Consider the following 21194-nt stretch of genomic DNA (forward strand, 5'->3'; position numbering starts at 1 on the left):
TATTTTTATACGCTGCAAAATAATTTTGAGGGCGTATATTGCTATCATGTCGTCATCGTCATTGTCGTCATTGTCGTCCGAAGACATTTGGTTTCTGGACAATAACTTTAGTTTAAGTGTATGGATCTCTATGAAATTTAAACAAACGGTTCAATAAAACAAAAGGAAGGTTGGGATTGTTTTTGGGGGTGATGGTTCCAACCGTTTAGGAATTAGGGGCCAAAAAGGGGCCCAAAATAAGCATTTTTCTAGTTTCAGGACAATAACTAGTGTATAAGTATTTTGATTGAAATTGTACCACAAGGTTCAATACCACAAGTAGAGCTGGGGGGGGGGGGGGGGGGGGGGTCAATTTTTATTCCCTCAAGGTTTTCAGAAATTGTCAATTTTCTTAAAGAAAAATTGGGGGTCACAATTTATTTTGCTAATTCTTTGTATCTAGTCTGAAAACAGATTTACTAAGTATTGCACAACAGCAAGAAATCTTCAAATGAATATAAATTCAAATCATATAACCAATTTCAAGTTCTTTGACTACATTTATTCTGTGTCAGAAACCTATAATGTGTCAAATATTTAATTACAATCCAAATTCAGACCTGTATCAAGCTTGAATATTGTATCCATTTTTTCCCCAACTTTTCAGGGTTGGACCTCTGCGGTCGTATCCAGCTGCGCTTGGCAAAGCAATTTATTATATTATAACTTTCATCTCACCTGCAATGAATGTTTATGAAGAAAAGAACCAGATAAAATTGTTACATTTTTAAGCTACTTGTACAAATCTTTTTATTTCAATCCATATTTTGTATAAGAATGTTTTATGATCCCTCAAGTTTCTATCTGTTTAAATGCCCTGCCTGTTATAGTGAGGGGCATTATGTTTATTCGTCCATCTTGTAGCGAGTACAATAAAGTCAACTTGAAACTTTGTGCATATGATATATAATGGTAACATTATTTTTGTTAAATATATGCAAAATATGGGTTTTAACCCAGATTTCATGGTTCAATCACTGAGCAATACTTATTAGAGGAGTGGGGCATGCTGTCCTACGGAAACATATTTTTGTTTATTGAATGTTTGTTTCAAGGTATGCATTTCTGTTAGGAAAGACATGACTTTGACCTTATTTTCCATAAATATTATTGTCTTTAGAATTAAATTTTTGAATTTATTTGTTCCATCATGATAGCCTAACTGTACGTTGGAATAATTAACACTTATTTTGCTTAATATTCAGTCTTCATTGGTTGTGCGATAAAACAATAAATAAGAAATTCCTTATGTTCTTTTTCTAGACACCAAACATCACTTTGAACTGGCTTACCCTAAAAAGTAAAATAGATATATATTGTTACTAATAAAACAAAATCTGTGGAGATGTTGTAAAGTGTACACGCCAATTTGGCAAAACTTGTGTAAAGTATAAGATTGTCAGTCTTCCATGACTAAACAGAGGTTCAAATCATAAATGATAAATTGCTACTACAAAGATTGTTTGCTATCCTGATCCTTGAGTTCAGTTTTCTCACATTTCTGGGTTTTGCAGTGCTTAGTTTAGTACATTATCTTTAAGGGTTAGGGGTTACAAAATCTTCTTGCCCATTTAGTGTAGTATGGTTCTGTAATAATGTCTTTACGTATTCATATGTCCAGTGGTCAAACTAACATGTGTATAAAAACAAGGAATTATTTGAATCTGGAATAATTTTGAATTCTGGAAAATTGATTAGAAATGTATGATGAAAACTAACCCAACTAAATAGGGTTAGGCTAAGGTTAATTTTACTTTCACTATCATTTCAGTATGAACTAACTAACCCACCTTAGCCATGCGCGCATGGCTAACCCTATTTAGTTGGGTAAGTTTTCATCATATATTTCTCATCAATTTTCCAGAATTCAAAATTATTCCAGATTCAAATAATTCCTTGTTTAAACAAGCTGTTGTGATACTTTGACCCAAAAATGTAAAATAAAACATGTAAATAAATGAAATCAAAACTGCAGTAAGGTAGAACTATCAGATGATATAAAGACATGAGATTTTCTGTTAAATTGGAAATGTTGTACAAAGAAAGGTTGTTCAGAAATATCTACTGGTCGAATACCAGTTTCTGTTCAGAAATATCTACTGGTCGAATACCAGTTTCTGTCAGTAACCGAAGTTAACTTATTTGATAATGGAAGTGTTGCATTAAAACAGCAGACTACTGATATCTTCAGACAAATATTTTTGCTTCATTTGTAAAAACTTAAAGTTTTTTTTATCCGATTAAGATAGGAAAATGCCGAATATTTTGTAAATTGATGTGTTTTGTGGGGACATGACATGATTGCTTTATGAATGTCCTCAATTTTGGTAAACTTCCCGTTTTAAGTCAAAGCGATATCTAATCTTGCTTTAGAATATATAATTTATTTCAAAAGAATTCTTAAAGATTTATATAATTTTCAAAATTAAAGTGTATACCGGTAGTATTTTCACAGTGTAAGTGGTTAAGTATATAAGATATCTTATAAAGTTTATAAGATATCTTATAAAAACTAGATTATATAAAATATCTTATATATTATATGAGATATCTTACATATTATATGAGATATCTTGAAGTGAGAATAAATAGTAAAACCGCTTGCCATAGGACCAGTAGGTAAAATAATTGCCCTGAAAGTCTTATTATCTAAATATAGATGTTTCAGTATTACCTGTCTATATCTGAAGCATTAATGCAAGTCTTGATAATGTTGAAACTTTATAACAGCCATAATCCTGACAATATAAGGTGTGTCTATTTTATCAGAAATTTCCTTTCAAAATCAATGATCTAAAAAAAGGAAGTAATTTCTAATTGAATTTCCTGAAATTTCCAGGATAGGTTTTCTTGTCAAGTAACCTAACATATTGTTTATTTTTCAGGAATCCCCCCAATAAAGTACAGTAGAGAAATGTGATATTGTACTATCCAAGAGTATAGAGGTATGTATAATAAAAAAATATGGCAAGATTAAAAGATAAATTAACAAATCAGTATTCAGCTGTCGCTCATATCAATACAATAACCAAGGCTGTTATGTTCACTGTGTTCAGAGGTCAGTGAGGAAAATATAATGCTTAGGGGTATGTAAGGGAAATACAGCGCTCAGGGGTCAGTAAGGGAAATACATGGGTCTGTTAGGGAACATATAGTGCTTGCGGTCAGTAAGGAAAAAACAATGCTCAGGGGTCAGTCGAGAAAATACAGTGCTCTGGGGTCAGTATGGGAAATACAGTGCTCATGGGTCCGTAAGGGACATACTGTGCTCTTTGGTCAGTCAGGGAAAAACAGTACTCAGAGGTCAGTCTGGGATAACTTTGCTCAGGGGTCATTTAAGGAAATACGGTGCACAAGTAACAGTCAGTAAAATGCAGTGCATGGGTCAGTAAGAGAAATACAATGCACAAGTTTCAGTAAGGGAAATACCATACACAAGTATCAGTAAGGGATACCATGCACAAGTATCATTAACGGAAATACACTGCACATTGTGACAAGTGTCAGTAAGAGAAATACAGTGTTCAGGTGTCAGTAAGAGAAATACAGGGATCAGTCATGGAAATGCAGTGCTCAGGGGTCAGTTTGGGAAATACCATGCACAAGTGTCAATAAGGCAGAGACAGTGTTTAGGGTCAGTCAGGGAAATACACTCCTCAGGTGTCAGTAAAAGTAATACAGTGCTCAAGAGTCAATTAGGGACCTAAAATGTGCAGGTGTCAGTAAGGGAAATACAGTGTCAAGAGTCAATTGGGGACCTACAACGTGCAAGTGTCAGTAAGGGAAATATAATGCCCAAGTGTCAATTAGGGACCTACAATGTGCAAGTGTCAGTAAGGGAAATATAATGCCCAAGTGTCAATTAGGGACCTACAATGTGCAAGTGTCAGTAAGGGAACTATAATGCCCAAGTGACAAGAATTTCATTTTAGTAAGCAGGAATAAGTTTTATCCAGGGGACAGTGTGACAATACAGTGTCCATGGACCAGTATGCAATGGCCAGTGTGTTCAGTTGTGCCTTGGGGTCAATATGTTAAGTGCACTTTGACCATTACAGTTTATACATTGTTTATAGAACTGTAATACATTGCCCATTGTACATCTTGTAGTACCACAGTGAGGCAGCTACAACAGTGCCTATTGTATTTCTTGTAGTACCACAGTGAGGCAGCTACAACAGTACATGTTCAATACAATTATTAGGAACCAGAATGATTAATACAGGGTCAAGTAATATTCACTATAATACTAAGGATCCTATTTACCATTCCGAACCCAGGGTCTATTATATTATACACAGTATGCAAGGACCTGTATATTTAATGGAGTACTGTGGGGCTATTATATTGTATACACTGCTCAGAGACAAGTTTGTTCTATACACTATCCATGGGTTAGTAGGTTATATACAGGGCCCCTGCAAGGACTGGTATACAATGTACAGAGTCCAAGTCCATCATATATTCCATACAATTCTCAGTTGTAGTATGTTGAATAAAGAACTTAAAAGGTAGAAAATAGTGATATTTCAAACCAGCTTATCCTTCCCTATTTTAGTTTCATTCAAATATTGTAAACGAAGAATATTTAAAACCAAATAAGGCAAGTTATTTATCAGTAAACCTGGCATAAAGGATCCTTCCCATGGATTAGTAGGAGAGTAAACCTGACATAAAAATCCTTTCCATGGATCAATAGGAGAGTATATGTAAACCTGACATAAAGGATCCTTCTCATGGATCAGTAAGAGAGTAAACATGACATAAAGATCCTTTCCATGGATCAATAGGAGAGTACATGTAAACCTGACATAAAGGATCCTTCTCATGAATCAGTATGAGCAGTAAACCTGACATAAAGGATCCTTTCCATGGATCCTTGGGGTCAATATGTTAAGTACACTTTGACCAGTACAGTTTATACATTGTTTATAGAACTGTAATACATTGCCCATTGTATATCTTGTAGTACCACAGTGAGGCAGCTACAACAGTGCCTATTGTATTTCTTGTAGTACCACAGTGAGTCAGCTACAACAGTACATGTTCAATACAATTATTAGGAACCAGAATGATTAATACGGGGTCAAGTTATATTCACTATAATACTAAGGATACTATTTACCATTCCGAACCCAGGGTCTATTATATTATACACAGTATGCAAGGACCTGTATATTTAATGGAGTACTGTGGGGCTATTATATTGTATACACTGCTCAGAGACAAGTTTGTTCTATACACTATCCATGGGTTAGTAGGTTATATACAGGGCCCCTGCAAGGACTGGTATACAATGTACAGAGTCCAAGTCCATCATATATTCCATACAATTCTCAGTTGTAGTATGTTGAATAAAGAACTTAAAAGGTAGAAAATAGTGATATTTCAAACCAGCTTATCCTTCCCTATTTTAATTTCTTTCAAATATTGTAAACGAAGAATATTTAAAACCAAATAAGGCAAGTTATTTATCAGTAAACCTGGCATAAAGGATCCTTCCCATGGATTAGTAGGAGAGTAAACCTGACATAAAAATCCTTTCCATGGATCAATAGGAGAGTATATGTAAACCTGACATAAAGGATCCTTCTCATGGATCAGTAAGAGAGTAAACCTGACATAAAGATCCTTTCCATGGATCAATAGGAGAGTACATGTAAACCTGACATAAAGGATCCTTCTCATGAATCAGTATGAGCAGTAAACCTGACATAAAGGATCCTTTCCATGGATCAGTATGAGCAGTAAACCTGGCATAAAGGATCCTTCCAATGGATCAGTAGGAGAGTAAATCTGACATAAGATCCTTCCCATGGATCAATAGGAGAGTACATGTCTCCTGTAATTCTTTATTATTAAACCTGGCATAAAGGATCCTTTCCATGGATCAGTAGTAGAGTAAACCTGGCATAAATGATCCTTCCCATGGATCAGTAGCTATATATAGGAGAGTACATGTAAACCTGGCATAAAGGATCCTTCCCATGGATCAGTAGGAGAGTACGTGTTAACCTGGCATAAAGGATCCTTCCCATGGATCAGTAGGAGAGTACATGTAAACCTGGCATAAAGGATCCTTCCCATGGATCAGTAGGAGAGTACATGTCTCCTGTAACACTTTATTATTAAACCTGGCATAAAGCATCCTTCCCATGGATCAGTAGGAGAGTACATGTCTCCTGTAATTCTTAATTATTAAACCTGGCATAAAAGATCTTTCCCATATATCAGTAGGAGAGTACACCTGACATAAGATCCTTCCCATGGATCAATGGGAGAGTGCATGTAAACCTGGCATAAAGGATCCTTCCCATGGATCAGTAGGAGAGTAAACCTGGCATAAAGGATCCTTCTCATGGGTCAGTAGGAGAGTACATGTCTCCTGTAATTCTTGATTATTAAACCTGGCATAAAGGATCCTTTCCATGGATCAGTAGTACAGTAAACCTGGCATAAATGATCCTTCTCATGGATCAGTAGGAGAGTACATGTAAACCTGGCATAAAGGATCCTTCCCATTGATAAGTAGGAGAGTAAACCTGGCATAATAGATCCTTCCCAAGGATCAGTAGGAGAGTACGTGTTAACCTGGCATAAAGGATCCTTCCCATGGATCAGTAGGAGAGTACATGTCTCCTGTAACTCTTGATTATTAAACCTAGTATTAAGGATCCTTCCCATGGATCAGTAGGAGAGTACATGTCTCCTGTAACTCTTGATTATTAAACCTGGCATAAAGCATCCTTCCCATGGATCAGTAGGAGAGTACATGTCTCTCCTGTTATTCTTGATTATTAAACCTGGTATTAAGGATCCTTCCCATAGATCAGTAGGAGTGGAAACCTGGCATAAAGATCCTTCCCATGGATCAGTAGGAGAGTACATATCTCCTGTGAGTCCCGTCATTCTTGATTATTAAAAGCTGGTATTAAGGATCCTTCCCATGGATCACTAGGAGAGTACATATCACTTTAATTCTTGATTATTATATTTCAGATATGGGTTTAGAAGAAGAAAGTTTGCAAAGCATATCTTCACACATATCACTAAATGATGAAAGAAACAAAAAGTTACAGAAGGAAGGGAAGAACTACAGTTTAAGCCTAATACCAGACTTAGATATGACATTACAGTGTGAAAGCAAGGCTGATAATTGGACAAACTATGGGCCAAACGTCAAAACATTAATTGATAGGTCAAAACAAATATATAGAAACAGTAAAAGCAAGCGACGACAAGAATCAAAATCATTGTACAAGGGTGCATTAAAATCCAAGGTTGAACATGAAGAAAAAAGAAAAAAGAATAATGAAACCAATTATTCAAAACAGTCAAAAGATAAGTTAGGGAATGAAAAAGAACTGTGTCATGAAATGGGAGAGAGAAAAGACTTGAATGTTATCTATCCAGTTGCTGGTCATGGTAAATCTACAGAGAATGCTAAACAGTCAAAACCTCCATACGCAGGAAAATTTTCTCAGAAGGATCTGGAAGATTTCAGTAAATTGACAAAACTGACAATAGAGGCATATTATTTCAAATGTGAAGATAAAAAATCTCAAGCTTCATTGGTCGAGGAAACCAAAGGAGGTTTTCCTAAGTAAGTCTAGATGATATTTTTTTATGCCCCCCCCCCCCCGTAGCGGTGGGGGCATTAAGTTTTACCCTTGTCCGTCTGTACGTACGTACGTCCGTCCGTACGTCCCAAAATTGGTTTCCGTTCTCTAACTTGAGTTTGCCTCAACCAAATGTTATGAAACTTATACACAATGCTTATTACCACAAAACACAGATCAAGTTTGAATTTTGGTGGCGTCACTTTAACCATTCTAGAGTTATGCCCCTTTATAAATGGAAAAATTGCAAAATTTTTAGTTTCCGTTCTCTAACTTAAGTTAGCCTCAACCAAATGTTATGAAACTTATACACAAGGCTTATTACCTACAAAACACAGATCAAGTATGAATTTTGGTGGCATCACTTTAACCGTTCTAGAGTTATGCCCCTTTATAAATGGAAAAATTGCAAAATTTTTAGTTTCCGTCCTCTAACTTAAGTTTGCCTCAACCAAACGTTATGAAACTTATACACAAGGCTTATTACCACAAAATACAGATCAAGTATGAATTTTGGTGGCGTCACTTTAACCGTTCTAGAGTTATGCCCCTTTATAAATGGAAAAATTGCAAAATTTTTAGTTTCTGTTCTCTAACTTAAGTTTGCCTCAACCAAATGTTATGAAACTTTTACACAATGCTTATTACCACAAAACACAGACCAAGTTTGAATTTTGGTGGCGTCACTTTAACCTTTCTAGAGTTATGCCCCTTTATAAATGGAAAAAATTGCAAAATTTTTATTTTCTTCTAAATATCAAGTTATTTTTAAAATTGGAGTTATCTTCCTTTGTCCATGATTATAGTTGAATCAACTACAATGAATGCTTTATACAATGCAATGTTTATTTTTGACTTCCACTGATAAAACACAGATCAAGTTGAATTTGGGTAGTGTCACTTTAACCATTATTGAGTTATGCCCCTTTATAAATATAAAAATTGCTGAATTTTTAGTTTCTGTTCTCTACTTAAGTTAGCCTCAACCAAATGTTATGAGACTTACACACAAAACTCAGATCAAGTTCAAATTTGGGTAGCATCACTTTTACTGTTCTTCAGTTATGTCCCTTTATAACTATATGATATGCAAGCGGGGGCATCATCTGTGTCCACATGTGGACACTATCCACATTTATTTTTTTAAGAAAACTTAGATTATTACAATGAATAAAAAGGAATTTAAAGGTATACATCAGTGAGACAGTAAATCACATACACACAAAATGTTGACCAGAGTCTAGAATCTTTGAATTTATATAAATGACTCTTAATAAACAACTGCCATCAACTGCAATGTTATCAAGGCCTAAAAATGTTAAGATTTAATTTAAGACAACCACTGATAAACTTCTCATGTTATCCTCTCCTATAATATCTATCTCTGGGTTATGAAATGTAAACAAAAGAACAAAGTATAAATATATAAGTTACAAAAGATATATAAAAGAACAAAGTACTGTAAACCAACTAATTTTCGCGAGCGATATATTTTCGCGAGTAGAAAAATAGCACGAATATGAATTGTCGCAAATGTGGAGCTTTGGATCTTTCCTAATTCAAATACATCAAGAAGAGTGAAAATCGCTAATTTTAATCGCCACAAAGTGAGCTAGAAAAAGCGAAACGCGAAATAAAGTATCCGCCAAAATAAGTTGGTTTACAGTATATGCAAAAGGTACATAAAAGAACAAAAGTGTTTAAAGAGTTGCCAATATTAGAAAAGGAATAACAGTACTGTGCCCGAAGAGTCCAAAATGAAAGTGGAGATTCTTTAAACACTTTACCCCAACAATAACAATAAATGACTTTCAATGAAAATTTATTATTTATGACCTTTAAACAAACCAATTTATAGAAATACCACTGATAATTATTTGTTGTTGCTTACAACAGACCACAGCAACCTGTTAGTGAGACCTACAGCACACATCATTGTCAGTTAACCTACCACACACGTCATCGCCATCGTAGTGAAACTAATGTAAAACAAACATGTGCTCAGCCAATGGAACATGAGGAATATAGTGAAAAAAGAGATCTATCTAAAGATGAACGCCAAGGTTTTGGTGATCTTAAGACAAAGGCACTTATAAAAGGAATGTACAGGTATGTATACTCAAGATAGATATAATGTGAACTCTTGTACAGGTATGTATACTCAAGATAGATATAATGTGAACTCTTGTACAGGTATGAATACTCAAGATAGATATAATGTGAACTCTTGTACAGGTATGAATACTCAAGATAGATATAATGTGAACTCTTGTACAGGTATGAATACTCAAGATAGATATAATGTGAACTCTTGTACAGGTATGTATACTCAAGATAGATATAATGTGAACTCTTGTACAGGTATGTATACTCAAGATAGATATAATGTGAACTCTTGTACAGGTATGTATACTCAAGATAGATATAATGTGAACTCTTGTACAGGTATGTATACTCAAGATAGATATAATGTGAACTCTTGTACAGGTATGTGTACTTAAGGTAGATATAATGTGAACTCTTGTACAGGTATGTATACTAAAGATAGACATAATGTGAACTCTTGTATAGGTATGTATACTAAATTAGTTAGAATATAGCAAAGTGCTCTCGACCAATGAAATTGTAGGATTTGATGTCTCTTAATTGTGAAGAATGAATGTAAATCATGTTCTTAGTAAGGGATTATCCTATTATTTGGGTCTATTTACAGTTCAAAACAAAGAGTTTCTATAAATGGTTTACAACTGCCCCGAAGCAAATTTATCAGATTGAAAGGATTTATCACACAGTGATTGAAACTGACTTAAAGTTAAATTGTGAGACAAAAAAATCAAAATAAGTTGAAGTCTACTGGTGCTGTAATACTGGTACCTTTAATGTTATTATGAAAAAATTAATAACTTCAAATTACTAAAAAATTAAACAATATCAAAGCAATGCAAAAAAAGAAAGAAAGAGAAAAAAAGTTTTAAAATCAAAAACCACCTAAATCTTTAGCTTTCCAAAACTCTGATTACTGGACTAGTGGTTGAGAAGAATAGTTATTTCCAATATTCCAATAAAATGAAAAAAAATAGGAATTTATTTTAAGTTTTGGGTATATTTAAAACTTTTAAAGACATTTTATTTGAACATTCCCCTGACATAATGAAATAGTATTTGATTTAAAAAGCCGGACCAAAATATTGGCTATGGAATAAAATTAGTTGTAACTCAAGTGTATTTATTGATTTAAACTGTAAATAAAAAAAGGATAATTCCTCACTAAAATATTACATGAATTACTTTCATACTCACAATCAGGAAACATATACAATTCCTACCTTTTCTTTGTACTGTTGTGTCACCTAATGTCTATAATACATTTTTTTTTTTAATATTTCCCAAATTATAAGAATGTCCTTACATCACTAAAACTAATCCATAAATGAAATGCCGAAAAAGGAAGTCATGCATCAATTATAAACATTGCACTGACAATGACACTAATTCTTGAATACAAACAATCAAGAGATCATTTGAGCCTTGAGCACTTTACAATATTCTAAGTTTGTAAGAGAATGATAATCCCTTACTTCATGATAAGTACTCACTAACGCTCGTACTTAATCATGAAGAAAGGGATTATCATTCTCTTACATATACATATAATGTGGACTCTTGTACAGGTATGTATACATAAGATAGATATAATGTGAACTCTTGTACAGGTATGTATACTAAAGATAGACATAATGTGAACTCTTGTACAGGTATGTATACTAAAGATAGATATAATGTGAACTCTTGTACAGGTATGTATACTAAAGATATATATAATGTGAACTCTTGTACAGGTATGTATACTAAAGATAGATATAATGTGAACTCTTGTACAGGTATGTATACTAAAGATATATATAATGTGAACTCTTGTACAGGTATGTAAACTAAAGATAGATATAATGTGAACTCTTGTACAGGTATGTATACTAAAGATATATATAATGTGAACTCTTGTACAGGTATTTATACTCAAGATAGATGTAATGTGAACTCTTGTACAGGCATTTATACTCAAGATAGATATTATGTGAACTCTTGTACAGGTATGTATACTAAAAATAGATGTAATGTGAAGTCTTGTATAGGTATGTATACTAAAGATATATATAATGTGAACTCTTGTACAGGTATTTATGTAGAATTTTATAATGTCCACCATGTAATAATGTCCGCTGGGCTGGACATTTTTTCATAGTTAATACTGTCCATGGACAATTTTTATACAACTGCAAAAATTAAAAATTTTTTGGTCGTATATTGGTATCACGTTGTCGTCGTCGTCAGCGTCGTCCTAAGACAGATGGTTTCTGGATAATAACTTTAATATAAGTATATGGAAATCAATAAAATTTTAACACAAGGTCTATAACCACTAATGGAAGGTTGGGATTGATTTTGGGGGTTATGGTCCCAACTGTTTAGGAATTAGGGGCCAAAAAAGGGGCCCAAATAATCATTTTTGTAGTTTCCAAACAATAACTTGTGTTAAAGTGTATGAATCTCTCTGAAATTATACCACAAGTTTCCATACTACAAAGGGATGGTTAGGATTGACTTTGGGGGGTTATGGCTCAAACCATTTAGGAATTAGGGGCAAAAAAAGGGGAAAAACGGGTTTTTCTGGTTAAAGGACAATTGAGACAATTTAAAAGCAGTGTAAGGGAGGTAATCCAAATCAAAATCCAAATCAATTTAAATAATAATGTTTGATTACCTCCCTTACACTGCTTGTAAATTATGTATTAAGAAATGATGATTGTCTGAGATACTGACCATAACTTGAGGGAAAGAAATATTTTTGGAATAAGGGAAAGGGGGGAGGTGAAAAAAATTGGAGGGGGACATTTTTTCTCATTTCTGATTTCAGAAATTAAAAGAAAATTGCTTCAAATATTTTTTTTTGGGGGGTTAATATTCAACAGCATAGTGTCTTGCACAAACGCAAAAAAACGGGGTAAATTTTTTTTTTTTTTTTTTGGGGGGGGAGGAGGAGGAGGTCAATTCGCATAGTGTATTGCACAAAAGCAAAAAAATTGAATATAAATTCAAATCGTATAACCAATTTGAAGTTCTTTGACTACAGTAATGCTGTGTCAGAAACCTATTATGTGTCAAAAATTTAATTACAATCCAAATTCAGACCTGTATCAAGTGTGAATATTGTGTCCATTTTGGCCCCAACTTTTCAGGGTTGGGCATCTGCGGTCGTATCCAGCTGCGCTCAGGGAAGCAATTTATTACTTATTTTAATGTGTCCTGGGCACAATTTACCTATGTAAAAATGTCATTAGCTGTGAAAAAGTGCCACTGGACACTTTTAACCATTAAATTTGGTCCTTGAACAGTAAGTGTGATAATGTAGGATTTATGAATGTCCCCCGTGAAATAAAGTTTAACTCCATCTCTTTCTTTTGTGTCTGTACCTAATCTTGAGCATTCTTTACTCTGGACATTTTTTCATTGTAAATAATGTCCATGGACGATATTTACCTATTTTAATTTGTCCCGAACACAATTGTCCTTATAAATATGATATAACTCCTCCAATTTGATTTAATAATTTTGACATTTTCTTCTACTTGTTCGCCTGACATTTTCATTGAACTTTTTAGGGATATTTCTTTGAACTTAGATAGTTGTAAATTTTTCGGTATTCACTGCCATCCATTTTTATGTTCAAATTCACCTATTTCTAATACACCTTTCTAAATAAATTAAAATTCAAGTATGATAAAACATTTTGATGACCTTTGTATTTAATTTCCTTGGAGGACATAATTAGATAACAACTGTTATGAAATATTGTCCTGTGGGAGGACACTATTTCATAACTGTTGATGTAAAATTTTGTTCACTTAAGAGACAAAATTTCATGGCAATGGACATTTTTTAATACTTTAATTCTGTGAAAAACTGTCCAGGCGGACACTTTTTCACAGGACACTATTATGTCTTACATTTATACTCATGATAGATATAATGTGAACTCTTGTAAAGGTATGTGTACTAAAGATAGATATAATGTGAACTCTTGTACAGGTATGTGTACTAAAGATAGATATAATGTGAACTCTTGTACAGGTATTTATACTCAAGATAGATGTAATGTGAACTTTTGTATAGGTATGTATACTAAAGATAGATGTAATGTGAACTTTTGTATAGTTATGTATACTAAAGATAGATGTAATGTGAACTCTTGTATAGGTATGTATACTAAATCGCAATTTGTCCCTAAAAACAAAATGTTAAATACTTTTATAAAGCAGACAATAATAAAGGGTCTAATATGTCTTTTTTTATATTCTATACAGATTGGTTAGTAAGTCAATGTACATGTATCTGTTGGTTAGTAAGTCAATGTACATGTACATGTTTCTGTTGTAGGAACAAGAATGGTACATTAGATGTACTCCTTAGATTGATAAGTGATGGGGTATTTACTGTAGATCAGGTCCAAAAGGCTATGGAATTCATTATCAAAACACAGCAATCAAAGTGTAAAATGGACCAGACAAACACCAATAGTAAAGAATCCTGTCAGAAAGAGAGTCAGAAACTCCTTCAGGTTTGTGGTGAAGAGAAAGAAGATTATTATGAAAGAGAAAAAATGGACCCAATGAAAGAGGAAGGAGAACAGTATGAAATGGACCCAATGAAAGAGGACGGAGTACAGTATGAAATGGACCAGATGAAAGAGGAAGGAGTACAGTATGACTTGGACCAGATGACTGATAGCTGTGTTAAAGATCAAATGGAAAAAATAGTGAAACAAAATGCACAAGAAACAAAAGATGTAATGGAGAAATCTTTTGCAGTAGAATGTAATGAAGAAGAAGTTTTGAAAGATGAAAAAGAAAGTGACAAGACAGAAATCCTGTCAAAACATGAGTCATGTGACAGCTGTAAAAAAATACATTTCACAAAGTCTAAAAGACAAAGTAAGTCTACATATAAAGTCTCATCACTCTGGGTAATCTTTACCTTTTACTTGTTTTTTTCTTCTGTTTAACTTCTATTTTGTGGAATGTTGATCTTTTGTTTAATATTACAAAAATTAACAAAAACTAAATGGGGAAGAGAGAAAAACCATTAGCAGAAAGACACATTTTATCTGGAAATGCCTTTAATTTCAAATGCAGAAAAGATAAACAATAGGACCAACAAAATGTCCTGCAATCTTAAATAATTTTTGGAAACCAAGATATGTCATCCTCATTTTATGAAAAATACAATATTGCAAAAACTGATAAATGATATAGAGAGATATTGAATGTAATGCAGTGAATAAGGATTTAACTCCTATTGGATTGGTATTGGTAAATTGAACCAGTGCTTTATTGCTTATCACAATAATACCAGAAACAACATACTATATATTACAATGCCACACACATATACATTCCTCAAGAAGTACCAAAAATATGAAGTGGACTTCATGCATCAATTTGCATATATTTAAACATTAATGCTGTCAAAATCTTAGAAATTCTTAAAATTGGTACACAAAAAAATAAAAAAAGAATTCAGGTAAATTTATAGTTTAACATTAAAAACTTACCATATATATTTTTTCTTCAGAAAAACAAGGTAAAGGTAAAGTAAGAAAAAGAAGCACCATTAGATTGAACAGTTTCAGAAACAATGAATCAACAGAGGGTAATGTTACATGTCAGTATAAAAAGATGCACACCAGAAAACTAGGGAAACATCTCACATGTAAATATGAAAGACTTTTTACAAGAAAACAACAACCACAACATGCAGGTGAAGGTAGAATAAGATATACAAGAAAACAGCCACCACATTTCACAAGTACAGCTGTTAGCAGAAAACTGCGACCACATTTCACAAGTGAACATAGAGCATTTAGAAGAAAACAGCAACCACACGGAAGACAATCAACAGGAGGTATGTGTCCTCAAAGAGAGTAAATATAATTTCATTTTTGGGCAGTTAATTTGCTTCATGTAGCTTGTATAACTTGTATAAAATGTGGTTTCTTTTTAAAATATTTTTCAAACCTAATTCCTCTGACACTTTGATTTGTTATTAGTGGTATTTATGTGCAATTTTACTTTTGCATAAACTTATCTCATTAACAAAATGACAAAATTATTTACAAACTTTCCATTTAAACTATAAACATAATGCCTTTTTAAGAAGACGCTAATGATTCAAATCCAAGAATTGGAAGGTAACTTTTAGAACAAGAAAAACTTACTTTTATGAGAAATTTGGAGATTTTTTATTTTCAAAATTTTCATTGATGAAAAAAAATATATATATTTAAAAAAAACAACCAAAAAACCCAATATATTTCTAAATTGATAAAGAATTTACCTTAGTCAAATAGAAACCGTTTTATTTGTTTATGTGTACTAATGTAATACAACTTTACTTGCCATGATTGGTGTATGCAGTATGTATCTCAATATTATATATATAAATGAACAAATAGTAAGTTTCAAATATATTGTTTATGCAACCTTTTGTCTATATTACTTTGATAAGCTTCAATACCTTATTTAATATGTTTTACGATTACAAACTTTAGAGTGATCTAATTTGTTAAGGAATTTACAATAATTGACTTTTAAAGGCCATTTCAATGCAACTGATGGACAAAGGGGAAAGGGAGATAATCCTTCCAATGAGTTGACTGACAGTGACTCTGGTCATTTTACCAGTCGTGGGAGTCAGAAATCTGATGAACAAGAAGAAACAGAAAAAGAAAAACACAGAAGAGATGATGATGAAAAAGACAAAGATGAAAACGTAAGCTTAATATTTAAAAAATGTATACCCAACTGACAGAGTGGTATACTGCATTTACCTTGTCATTACAACATCAAACATATCCTAATCAGAAAAATTCACCATATAAGGCTATTTTAGATATAGCTTTTGGTACAATATAAAATAAACTATTCTACCTCAAATGCTATTTGACAAACTAAATTCTATTATTAAGGTTACCATAAATATAGTTGTCCATATCAATATCATCTGAAAGCTGGCCTTCTCTGTATCACAAAACAGTTTGTTGCGGTTCATGAATCACATTGAATAAAGTTTAATGCCTTTAGATAATTTGTTTTCAACAAATGTCATTAATCATAGGTGTTACCATATTTTAATGAAGGAAGGATTGGAATAACTACTGGTATTTATAGCTGTATACTGTTGTATTAGACTTTTAGTATTAGGAATGTTATTTTATTAGCATCTATCTATCTTATTGACCAATATCTTTAGTCCTGACATCTAATGTATATAAAGTAATGACATTGTTATAAGGAGATGTGGTATGATGTCCAATGAAACAATTATCCAACAGAGTTCAAATGACTAGGATTTAAACAGCTCTAGGTCACCATATATCCTTTAACAATGAGCAAAACCCATACAGTATAGTCAGCTATAAAAGGACCTGACAAGATAAATGTGAAACAATCCAAACAAACAGCTTGATAAATATCAAAACAATAAACAAAACAAAAAAGATATAACAGACAGTAACCAATGACAACCACTGAATTACATGCTTTTGAATTGGGACAGACACATTAAGAATGTGGCAGGGTGAACATGTTTATAAGTCCTCAACCCTTCCCTAACTTGGGACTTAAGTTTTAAACTATTGTAGTGAAAGATAGTTGGAGGCCAATTTACTAAAGAAAAGTGGTTCTGATCATGCATTTAGTGCAAAAGTAACCCACAAGGTTACTTCAATTTGACTATCCAGCCACTCATATGGTTTTAGACAGACCTCCTGTCTTTATCGTATTCATGCAAACAACAAGCCATAATGGTTATTGTTACCATAAATAGAACATAAAAAACAGCATTATTCTATACACATTAAAATGGTAAACATGATGTAAATTTAAGTTTTATATGACTTATATGTCAATGTCTTTTTGTAGGAGGATCCTCCACTTGATAATGGTAACCATGGTGATAAGAAAGACAGAGTCAGCAGAAATCTTGATGTGATAACTAATTTTAAGTATCGAAGAAAACATGGAAGTTTGTCTGGAGGAGAAAGTAAACTAAGTGACATACTGGGTCTCATGTTAAATGAAACAGGGGAATTGGTAAACATTTATTTCACATCAAGTAGTTTGGAATTATTTTAATTGTGTAATCATTTAAATTTGTATTAGCTCACAATGTTGAACATTCCTATGTATATGCATTCTGGTGTCAAAAACAAGATTTTTTTTCTCAATAATCAATACTTATAAATTTAGCATGTCTGATCAAGAAATACTTTTTTTATATAACTTGCTTTCATGAGAGAAATATGATGATATTGACTCTTTTTCAAAATTTATTTTTAAGTGAAAGCGTCACTGACAGAAATCTACAAATTATAAAGATAATTTAGATAACCTTCTAAAACAACTCCTTCAATGTTTTTTTTAGGTGAGACATAATTAAGATTCTAAAATGTATGATGTCAATTGTTTTTGTCGAGCCTGCGACTTTTGTTGCAGAAAGCTCGACATAGGGATAGTGATCCGGCGGCGGCGGCGACATTAGCTAACTTCTTAAAAGCTTTATATTTTAGAAGGTGGAAGATCTGGATGCTTCATACTTTATATATGGATGCCTCATGTTACGAAGTTTCCGTCAGTCACATGTCCAATGTCCTTGACCTCATTTTCATGGTTCAGTGACTACTTGAAAAAAAAGTTAAGATTTTTTGTAATGTTAAATTCTCTCTTATTATAAGTAATAGGATAACTATATTTGGTATGTGCGTACCTTGCAAGGTCCTCATGCCCGTCAGGCAGTTTTCACTTGACCTCGACCTCATTTCATGGATCAGTGGTCAAAGTTAAGTTTTTGAGTTTGGTCTTTTTTTCTAATACTATATGCAATAGTTCAACTATATTTGATGTATGGAAATATTTTATAATCTATATGTCAGTCACGCAGGTTTTATTTGACCTTGACCTTATTTTCAAGGTTCATTGCTCAGTGTTAAGTTTTTGTGTTTTGGTCTGTTTTTCTTAAACTATAAGCAATAGGTCAACTATATTTGTTGTATGGAAGAATTGATAGCTGTACATGCCTGCCTAGCATGGTTCATCTGACCTTGACCTCATTTTCATGGTTTATTGGTCAATGTTTAGTTTACTTGGTTAATGTTAAGTTTATGTGACAGTTGTAATAAAGCTTTATATTTAGGACTATCAACATAATATCAATGATTAGTAAAGAAGGCGAGACATTTCAGCATGTGCACTCTTGTTATCTTTTTTAATACTTTATTTTCTTGCTAATTTTCAGAAAGTTCCACCTGACATCTTTGATGAGATCAATTTATGTCTAATGACAAGTATGCTAGTTAAATCAGCAGGGGAGACAACTACATGCTATATTTGTACCCACCTTTCTGCACTTATTTGCCATTTTGGTTCATGCAGTATGGGATACCAAGATTCCTGTTCCATCTGTATGACTTTGTTCAAACTAATACAAAAGCATGTTTCAATCTGTGGATTGTCAGATAGTTTTACTTCAGATGTCACATGTCCAGTTATCATTTGTGTCAAACTGAAGAGAGCAGAGATAGCAGACAATAATGAGAAAGTATGGAAGAAATTAAAAAAGAATTTGGCAAGGTTTGCTAATCCTGAGGCAGCAGATGATGATCCATTTTCAAGTCTTGACAGCATCTCTAGTATCAAAAGTTTAAATATGCCACGCCATCAGCGACTCAGTACAGTAAGTCGTCCAGTGCTAGAAAGCATTCCTGAACTTAGAATGGATATGAAAAGAGGAACATCAAGCCAAAAACAAGGAAGTAAAAAGGTGTCCAAGTCTGAGCCATTAATGAGAAAGATGCCAGATGGTAGCACTGTAATGATGACATCCAATCTTCCAAAAAGACTTCAACAGCTGGATGAACCTACCTCTCTTCCACAAAGTCAAACAAAATCAAGACATCGTAGTGTCACAATAGACAGACCATTTCCAAGAGATATATTTACAGACAGCACTGACTATCCCCTTTATCCTGACACCCACCTATATGAAACCCTCCCTCCAGCAGATTATATTGTACCTAGTCGTACACCTGATTCCAGTATTCATCTTCCTCCAGAGGCTTATCAGTTACCATCAGATTCCAGTGTTCATACCTCTTTACCTGTGGTGAGAGATGAATCTTTAGAACTGGCATCAGGTGGTAATAATCAGGAATACGTTTCGCTGCCAAGTCGTGTGTATTGTCAATCTGATGACAGAGTTATTAGTATGCAGTATGGTAGACGGCCAGAAATAGGGGAAAGGTACCAGTCATTGGTTGATAGACCAACAGGAATACCAGGGATACAGGACGTAATTTATGGTGATAGGTCATATTTGTTGGGTCCTGCCAGGATTTGGTTTGATATGAAAAAGGAATGGAAAAATGGGAAAAAATATGACACTAGAGAAGAAGGTGTGATACTTCCTCAGTTTCAGGTAAATTATAAAATCAGGAAAAAGTAAAACATCAAAGCATACTTATGATATAAAAGGATGTTAATAACAGAATAATTATATCATAATACTGACATCATAGATAATTAACAATAATGCAGTCACTTTATTAATTTCTATAATTGGTTGCTGCTAAAATAATATGTAATTTCAAGATGATATTTTGGTAACATTAAGGTTTTCTTTACAAACATATGTTTTTGTTTTTTTTTAGTATTTTAGTTGGAATTTTCTTTTGCAATACTTTCTAGTTACAATAGTTCTAAAGTTGATGTCTTTAACACTGATTAATCTTATACATTTATGGTGTTCGTTGTTGAAATAAAATTTTCATATAAGAGTTGAATAGGTGATATTTTAAGTGGAAAACATGATATTTTATAGGACAGAATAAAAATACTGAAGACAAGATACAGTAAGAATTTCCAGTGGGTGAGATTATCACATCTGGGTAGTGGTACGTCTGGCAAGTGTCACCTGGCTATGGACTTCAATACAGATTACAAATTTTGCATTAAGAAGGTACTATAATTCTTAGATTGAACTAATATGTTAACCCTATTAGGACAGAGACTTTTAGGGAAACACTTTATTGATTAGGGCCCCCCTTCTGGTGGGTTGCCCTATAGTGATCAGTCTGTCTGTCCGTCCGTCCTTCCGTAACAAATTGTGTTTGCTCTATATCTAGAGAACTGTTATGATTTCATACTTTATACTTGACATGTATATTAACCAACACCAGAGGGTGTGTCATAATGCTTTTACAACTTCTTAGCTCAAAGTTCAAGGTCAAAAACTTTGGTTTCAGTTGACAACCCCATGTCCTATGGTACAGATCTTGTTCACTCTATATCTTGAGAACCGTTATGATTTCAAAGTTTATACTTGACATGTATATTAACCAACACTAGAGGGTGTGTCATAATGTATGTGCAACTTCCTAGGTTTTCAAGGTCAAAAACTTTGGTTTCAGTTGACAACCCCATGTCA

At 33.2% G+C, this 21194-nt stretch overlaps 2 protein-coding genes across 22 annotated transcripts in view; both read left to right on the top strand.

Annotated features, from left to right (window-relative positions):
• LOC127731125 (uncharacterized) overlaps positions 1–21194 on the top strand; it is a 61480-nt gene that overhangs the window by 24682 nt on the left and 15604 nt on the right. For all 5 annotated transcript variants that reach the window (XM_052239991.1, XM_052239995.1, XM_052239992.1 and 2 more), the window contains exons 2-10: positions 2925–2984; positions 7039–7642; positions 9555–9767; positions 14094–14647; positions 15288–15617; positions 16309–16484; positions 17636–17806; positions 19008–20186; positions 20589–20726. In XM_052239991.1, coding sequence (XP_052095951.1) covers positions 7041–7642; positions 9555–9767; positions 14094–14647; positions 15288–15617; positions 16309–16484; positions 17636–17806; positions 19008–20186; positions 20589–20726 — 3363 coding nt within the window. In that variant the 5' untranslated portion in view covers positions 2925–2984; positions 7039–7040. The remainder of the gene's footprint in view (positions 1–2924; positions 2985–7038; positions 7643–9554; positions 9768–14093; positions 14648–15287; positions 15618–16308; positions 16485–17635; positions 17807–19007; positions 20187–20588; positions 20727–21194) is intronic.
• LOC127731139 (uncharacterized) lies at positions 9774–14087 on the top strand. Of its 17 annotated transcripts, none has more exons than XM_052240068.1 (5): positions 9774–10145; positions 11414–11455; positions 11498–11581; positions 11792–11833; positions 13788–14087. In XM_052240068.1, exons 1-5 carry the CDS (start codon positions 9812–9814, stop codon positions 14027–14029), a joined length of 744 nt encoding a protein of 247 aa, XP_052096028.1. In that variant the 5' UTR covers positions 9774–9811; the 3' UTR covers positions 14030–14087. The 17 variants fall into 17 exon arrangements, 8 of the variants coding, with proteins under 8 accessions (XP_052096028.1, XP_052096030.1, XP_052096031.1 ...); XM_052240070.1 differs by having other exon boundaries at positions 9774–9935; positions 10020–10145; positions 11414–11581; XM_052240071.1 differs by having other exon boundaries at positions 9774–9935; positions 10062–10145; positions 11414–11581.

Source organism: Mytilus californianus, unplaced genomic scaffold (genome assembly GCF_021869535.1).
Source record: "Mytilus californianus isolate M0D057914Y unplaced genomic scaffold, xbMytCali1.0.p SCAF_2, whole genome shotgun sequence".
NCBI lineage: Eukaryota > Metazoa > Mollusca > Bivalvia > Mytilida > Mytilidae > Mytilus > Mytilus californianus.